General features: G+C 33.3%; 1 protein-coding gene across 1 annotated transcript in view; it reads left to right on the forward strand.

Moving 5' to 3' along the window:
* The window catches only part of LOC106869918 (uncharacterized), a 25,909-nt gene extending 17,224 nt beyond the window's left edge, over positions 1-8,685 (forward strand). Inside the window, exons 2-3 of the mRNA XM_014915853.2 lie at positions 2,271-3,238; positions 6,749-8,685. Of these exons, the coding sequence (XP_014771339.1) occupies positions 2,271-3,238; positions 6,749-7,036 (1,256 nt within the window). The 3' untranslated portion in view covers positions 7,037-8,685. The remainder of the gene's footprint in view (positions 1-2,270; positions 3,239-6,748) is intronic.
* The last annotated feature ends 43 nt before the right edge of the window (positions 8,686-8,728 follow it).

An 8,728-nucleotide genomic window follows, 5' to 3' on the forward strand; every position in this document is an offset into this window, starting at 1 on the left:
ATATATATATATATATATATATATATATATATATATACACATATACATCATGCAAATAGCATTCTTGCCGGTGACATGTAAAAGCACTCATTACACTATCAGAATGTTTGACATGAGGAAGGGCATCCAGCCGTAGAAACCATGTCAAATCAGACTGGAGTCTGGTACAGCCTTCCAGCTTGCCAGCCCTGGTTAAACCCCAACCCACACCAGCATGGACAAAGGACGTTAAATGATGATGATGATGACATATATATACATGTAGATGAAGGTATGTACATACATGTACATATATATGCATATACTCATATATTATTTGTATATATATATATATATATATATATATATATATATATATATATATATATATATATATATATATATATATGATGTCTGATCAATAAATATCCAGACTGTTGCCATAGTAATGAAGCTAAAGCGTGCAAAGTGAAGCTGCTTGACAAAGATTGACCTTATATATATATACCTATACATGCATATATATATATATATATATATATATATATATAGTATTTAAACAAAGCCTGAAACCCATAAAGCACTTTCTCCTTAGCATAAGTCAACATACACTTGGAATGTTCGATGTTCCAAATATCACAGAAATTACTAAAAATGTCAAACATGTTTCACACAAACAATGTATTTGTGTGATTCACATTAGTTAAATTAATTAAAACAATAACAAGGAAGCATGCTATTTTGTATGAAATATAAACCGCATATTTTGTGATGCTAGTGTTATTTAGAACTACCAGTGGACTTGAAGGAAATTATTCTAAGCATGGAACATTCCAAATGTCTGCATTCCTGCCTATAACTCTGAACTTTAAAATGTTTTACACAATGATGCCTCACCTGCTGATTAGAATCCGACATCATTATTTTTACATCCATTTTTTCCATACTTGCTCCAACACAATATTCTGCCACTTGTTAATGTTCCTTTGTCACCTATTTTTTGAGGTTCAGCTTTCTGAGATAATTAATGACTTAACAGCAGCTGTTTCTAAGCACTCACTCACACCTACATAGCTGATACCACATCACAAAGACTTGCACTGATTCCATGAATCAAGACCTTGAAACCCTTATTCAGTCTAGAATGACAACATAGTCACCTTCAACAGTATCAAAGACACTAACATTGTACATATCAAGAAACAGTTTTGCAGTACACTCTTACATGTACAACTCACAACTAAAATCTAAGACATTGCTATGAATACCAGATACCTCAATTTCTGAGTAACTTTCATGGTGACAACTTTAGATTTGTTTCAATTCTTACTAGATCTCTTCAGTGAAAATTTGTCTTAACTAGTACTGGCAAACAAAGATTATATATATATATATATATATATATATATATGCTCTCTTTCACTCTAAGGGACATGACTATGAAGCTTTCCCCTGTGTATTTTTTACTAGTATTGTTAATAAGGGTTTAAGTCAGCATGAATCAGTTGGGCAAAAATACATGTACATCTGTATGTTGATGTGCCATAGGATTAAATAAACTAACTTCACAGTACACCAACATCTTGTAATTTCCTTGACTACAGTTTGAACCTGTTTTGATCTAAAATGATTCTGGTATTTTTTAAATATCTCATTCTTTGAATGATTTAGGTTATTTTTATTGCTTGTAAAAAGTAAATACTAAATTTGAGTCAAATGTAACGACTCTTTCTAATTTTGGCATAAGGCCAGCAATTTTGAGAGAAGGAGGGCAAGTCAATTACATTGACGGCCAAGTATTTGGCTGGTACTTTATTTTATTGACTGCAAAAGAATGAAAGGCTAAGTTGACCTCAGTAGGGTTTAAACTCAGAATGTAGTGCTGGAAGGAATTTCTCTAATTATTTAGTCCAGCATGCTAATGATTCTGCCAGCTCACTGCTTTTGAGTTAAATATAACAATAAAATAACATCTTTAGCCCTTTACCAGTTAAACAGACCATATCCACCCAAAATATTCTACTTGTTTAATGCTCAAACAGGCCATATCTGGTCTCTTACACCTGCCTTACAATGTCATACTAAAAGTAACCAGTCACATCATTGAAATCTCAAAACTATAAGATAATGCATGATTATTTCAAGAGAATGTTAATAAATGAGCATTTAAAAGAATAATCTGAATGCTAAAGGGTTAAAATATCTAAATATATGAAATAACTCCTCTTTTCAAAAATATTCCTTAATGTCTCTCAACTAATGTCATTTTTTGGTTTTTACTTTCTTCACAGATGTCGACTGGAAGAGTATTTTATGTGCCCTGAAGGACTGTTTATCAATATATCATTCCATCACCCGAAAGCAAGTGATTGAAAGAATTCGGAATATCTGGACAAAACCTCAAAATCAGAACTTTGTACTACCATGTCTGTCTGTACGGAGTGGGCTAGATTTGTATCTTCAAGTTCAAAACTTCCCTCCTGGATCCGAGATAATTGTTTCAGCTGTGAATATCCCTGATATCCCTTACATCATCCATCATCATGGACTTCAGATTGTCTCCCTTGATATTGATGTTGAAACAACTGCACCAAAGATTGATTTCTTTGAACATCTGATCAGCAAAAAGACTGTTGCTCTTTTAGTTGCTCACATTTATGGAAAGATTTTTGATCTCACACCTTTCATTGAAATAACTAAAAGACACAACCTTGTCGTGATAGAGGACTCTGCAGAAGGTTTCTGTGGTTTTAATTACTTAGGACATCCAGAAGCAGATATCACTTTATTTAGTTTTGGAACCATTAAATATTGTACATGCTTAGGTGGTGCCATTGCCAAAATCCGTGACAAAGCTATTTATGAAAAGATGGACCATATACAAGATAACTATTCCTGCCAAAGTTCAAACAATTATTTAAAGAAAATAATGAAATGTTGTTTACTTTATCTTCTTCTTGACTGTCCTAATCTGATTAAACCAATTTTATGCATCCTCCAGATTTTATATTTAGATTATCGACAGAGTGTCACAAAGCTGGTCCGGGGTTTCCCAGGTGATTTAATGTATCTAATTCGGTTCCAGCCATCATTAGCATTACTGTTGGTCATGTTGCATAGGTTTGAGACATTCTCTCCTGATGAAATAAACATATGTTGTTTCAAAGGGGAATATGTCAGTCATCAACTGGCAAACATTGTAACTGTTGTTGGTCATAAATCTCCTATCAACACCTACTGGCTCTTCCCCATCATAGTGGTATGTACTTTATCTTTATGATTTTCTACTTGCTTGACCACAGCTTCTGTTAGTTTTCTGTTTGTCTTCCTTTAAATGTATTTTCATTTGTTTGCATTTGCACTCCCCTGAGAAACACTGAACTACAAGTAGTGACATTGTTGACATTACCCCTGTTGACAAATCGTCTGCTGGCTTTGTACCTTCAAACATGTGGCAAAGAGATCCTTTACTTGAAAAATAGTGAAGGGTCAGTCACAGGAAGGTTTCTAGTTGTAAAACAATGCCTTTACAGTTTATTTGTCTAATTTATACTTGCATAGAAAAACAAACATAAAAAGGAAAGAAATGAAAATGAATGATGTTGTTATTAATATTTTTAACACACTTTCATACATGTATAATTTACTCTTGATACAACACTCAATACTATTACACTTGCATGCCTATGTGGTTAAGATGGTTACTTTACAACCACATGGTTTCAAGGTCAGTCCTACTGTGTGTCACCTCCTTGAGTAAGTGTCTTCTACTCTAGCCTTAGACCAACCAATGCTTTGAATTTGGCAAAAGGAAACTATGAGGAAACCCATTATATGTGTGTGTGTGTTTGTCCCCCAAACCACAACTGGTGCTGGTTTATTTACTTCCCTGTAACTTAGCGGTCCAGCAAAAGAGACTGAGAAAATGAAATTCAGACTTAAAGTAAGTATTTCGGTTGATTTATTCAACTAATTTCTTCAGGACAGTGCCCCAGCATGGCCACCATCCTGAGACTGAAACAAATAAAAGATAGAAGATAACTGGAAATCATTGATCTTAAAAGATGGTCAGAAAAACCAGTACAAACGGTTCATGCCAGGAGTTTACCACAAATCTACATATAGTTTTACAAAAGAGAGCTTTGTGTTTATTTGGTTGATTCTCTGCCATAATTTAGGTGTTTCATTAAAACCAAGTTAAAAATGAAATTAAGGGACTTGATAAACTTACTTTTTTTGGTGACATTTAAGATGCACTTTTTTTTTTTTACCAAAAACATGCCTCAGGAAATCTTGTGGGCAAAGTTGCTTTAAATATTGGTTTCAAATTTTGGCACAAGGCCAGAAATTCTGGGAGAGAGGATAAGTTGTTTACATCGACCCCAGATGTTCACCTGGTACTTCTTTTATCAACCCTAAAAGGATGAAAAGCAAAGTTGACCTCAGCAGAATTTGAATACAGGAGAAATACTGCAAAGCTAATGATTCTGCCACCTTAAAAAAGTTGCTTTAAACATTACATGCTGTAATGCAGTAAAATCTTTTCCTGAATAAGCACTACTAAAAATTGGCATGCTTATACATCTTTTATTCCATCAACTACATTACTTACTTAAATTAACAAATTACACTGGAAAAGAGCTAAAGGAAATATAAAATACTTATGATAGGCGCAGGAGTGGCTGTGTGGTAAGTAGCTTGCTTACCAACCACATGGTTCCGGGTTCATTCCCACTGCGTGGCATCTTGGGCAAGTGTCTTCTACTATAGCCTCGGGCAGACCAAAACCTTGTGAGTGGATTTGGTAGACGGAAACTGAAAGAAGCCCGTCGTATATATGTATATGTGTGTTTGTGTGTCTGTGTTTGTCCCCCTAGCATTGCTTGACAACTGATGCTGCTGTGTTTACGTCCCCGTAACTTAGCAGTTTAGCAAAAAGAGACCGATAGAATAAGTACTAGGCTTACAAAGAATAAGTCCTGGGGTCGATTTTCTCGACTAAAGGCGGTGCTCCAGCGTGGCCGCAGTCAAATTACTGCAACAAGTAAAAGAGAGTAAAAGAGATCATTTTTGATATGATATCATAAATACTCAGAGGAAATAGATCTAGAAATTTTGAGGTCTCCATGCTTTTCTTCTGAAGTTAACAGATGTCTGAGAATGCCTGCTTTAGACAGTGGTCTACAACAGACTTTCTCAATTTTGTGTGTCACTCATCACAAAGCAGGCTTAAATCAACAAGGTATTCCTTTGTTGCAATGCTACCATTTATTTTTAGCCATCTAAGTTAGTAATCCTGTAAAATGCATGTATATAAAAGCAGCACCATTTTCACATCACAATGTCATTTCCTTTGCTAATCAGAGTTCTTGTGTGATTACCACATTCCACAGTCTACATACCATTACTGCCAGTAAAATCTGTTAATGAGTTTGTTAACATTTATCTATTCATTCAGTGTTTTGTTTACTTTTTTTTACTTCCTCATGTGCCAGTTTGACTAAATCACTGCCTTCAAAATTACAACAGCTCTGATGTAGTAACATGCCTCACACCACCACTGATATCACATACTCCTTACCATTGACATTACACACTCCCTATCATTGATTCATATACATACATGCCATGTTGCTGACACCATACACACACACACACTCCTTACCACTGACATTACACATTACATACCATTAATGTTGTACACACTCTCTATTCCACTGACATCATACACATACTCCTTACCACTGACTTCACATACACACACACTTCATATTATTAACATCAGCACACATATGCTACATAACCCATACCACTAATATCACACACTGCCATTTTACACACTCCTTCTCAACATAGGTGTCGTCCAGTCATTCTTTGAACATATGTATAGCCAATGGATCTTTCAGCTTCCATACCTTCCTTTTTCATGTAGTCTTATGTCTCTGAATCCATCTAGCTCTTACTCCGATGTCGCTAGTAATGTTGAGTGGTATAATCACTAGCCCGTGTTGAGTGATGGATTATTTACCAGGGTAACACTTAGTATTCACAACTCATTGTCTATCCCATTTCCTTGTGAGTATGAAGTCTATCTGGCTTGCTTGTTCACCTGAGTGGCATGTGATTAGCTGACTGGTTTATTTTCTAAAGTAAATATTGCAAATCGTTAGGTCATTTGCATAATAGAACTCGAAGAGTCTTGATCCCTCCTCATTCCATGTACCATAACCATTACTTCCATGTACATCAGAATACCCATAATGGTATTGTACAACATGTTCAATAAACTCACCAGCTACAATAATGAAGTTGTTATCTGTTATCAAGTTTGTCTTCAAGAGAGCCTCATCAAAACAATTCTTTTGTCTCCCAGTCCTGATTGCATGAGCAGAGATTGCTATTGGCTATGACTAATCAAAGCATGATTTTTTTTTATCACATACCTAGACTGATATTTTTATCTATTTTTCTACCAATAATACGCCTACTCTACCAGCTTCAGCATTTTACCCAGCCAGGAGAATTTGTACCTGTTCTTTACTCCTCCACTTTAACTCATGTACATTTTATATTCACAATTAATTCTAGTTACTATTTATTGTTCTGTTTAAGTTAACATTTGTTTTTCATATCTAACTTTGTCTTAAATTTGAGTCATGAAAGAAGAATTATTGTAGAAATAATACTGTTGTCATTTAAATATACCTTTTCATTTAGCACTTCCACTTTTTCTTTCATCAACTGTTTTTCTTCATTTTTATATTTTCAGAAAAATCCATTTGAGGTGATGAATGGGCTAAACTCTCTTGGAGTTGAGGCACACCGTTCATCTACACAGCTGACTTTTATTGAATCCGACCAGAAACCTGAAGACACTTCTGTTGACTTAGTGCCTTACTACCCTCATGAAGCTAAACATTTGATGAAAAACATTATCTACTTACCTGTTACAAAAGCTGTACCATTCCATGTTCTTGACCAAATGACCATTGCAGTTAAATATATTGTAACAAAGAATAAATATGAATATTCTCATAAAATTCTATCTAAACTATAAAATCAAATGTTTATCATGGAAACAGATGCCATTTTTTTATTATTCAAAAGAACTTCAGCTATTTTCTGCTCAAAGACAATTTTTTAAACTTAAAAGTTTTATTTATTTTATATAAGTGTCCATTTTAAATATTTTCTGTAATTTGGCACTTTTGAATTTGTATTAATTATCTAATTTTATTCCAAAATCTACAAGTTATTTTTCTTTCCACATTCTTAAAACCCTTCCAAGGTGAAAAATGTGAATTAAAGGGGAAAAATTTTTTAAAGCATGAATGCTATTAGAAATAATACAATTACATTATGATTTGGGTGTTTATAATATATACTGGAAGTCAAAACAAAAATTCTTATATAATTAATATTCATTCTTTTGCTGATTCAGTCATTTGACTATGACCATACTGGGGCATCTCCTGTAATTATATTGATTATAAAACATCACAACTTCACTGGTATTTATTTTAATGACTTCCAAAAGATAACGAGACAGGAGTGACTTAGGCAGGATTTGAACTCTGAATGTAAAAGAATGTAACCAAATAACACAGAGTATTCTGTTTGGTGCTTCACTAATTCTTCTTTCCTCTGCCCATCCCATGTCAACGGAATTTCTTTTTTTTCTTTTCTTGTGAGCAATGAAGGGATACTTTCTTGTAATATTTAGGAATTTATCATCCCCTCATCAGTAAGTTTCTAAAATAATATATCTGTTATTTGTCAATTATCAATGAAGACAACTTTAAAATAATTTCTTAGAATACATTATGTTTAGTTCTCTAACCCATACCAGCATGGAAAACAGACGTTAAATGATGGTGTGTGGTGTGTGACATTACATTTTCATATATAATTGTTTATCACAATCTTTATTTCATAGTTCTGACCATGTTTAGAGTAGCATACCAATAACTTCTTTGTTTTTTACTCCCTGAAATAGTATCTGTTGAGTATATATCTCCCTTACCTTAAAATCATTCAACCTTGAACAGATATACTGGAGTATTAGACCACCAACTCATGAATCATGAGTTCAAATTAACTGCTGACTTCTCATTGAATTTCTGAATAGATCACTTTATTCTGTATTGCCTCACTTCATCTTGCTGTTGGAACAGATACCAGGTCATCTGGGAAAGTTACCTAAAATATTCCAACATCCTGTCCAAGAGTGGATTTATGTTTCATATATTTCACACCATAAAACTAGTATTAAGCATCAGTTCCTATGAAGCTCTTCAGACTTCCAGATATTATTATTGTTATTATTATTTATAATAGAAGGAAAGACTACAAAGATGAACAAGGAAGGGGTTCTTATGGAAAACAGTTCTAGGAAGATTCGATTAAGTATTATTGTTTATCATGAGGTACAGCAATTAACACATCTTAAGTATTAATGAGACAATGAAAATTCTCACAATATTTTTCAAGACTTGAGGCAAGTGGAAATATATTACTTCTAAGATAATACTCCCAATTTAATGTCCTAACAAATGTTATAAATAATCTCAATGAGGATGTATACTATTTTGTTACTACTAAAACTGCTTGACAATTATCACTATTTTATATTTTTCTAATCATGAAGTTGATGGTTGATAATTTTATTTTTATTGATAAATAAATGCATATATATTAATTTATATATATATATATATATACATTATATATATATATATATGTATATATA

Source organism: Octopus bimaculoides, chromosome 2 (genome assembly GCF_001194135.2).
Source record: "Octopus bimaculoides isolate UCB-OBI-ISO-001 chromosome 2, ASM119413v2, whole genome shotgun sequence".
NCBI lineage: Eukaryota > Metazoa > Mollusca > Cephalopoda > Octopoda > Octopodidae > Octopus > Octopus bimaculoides.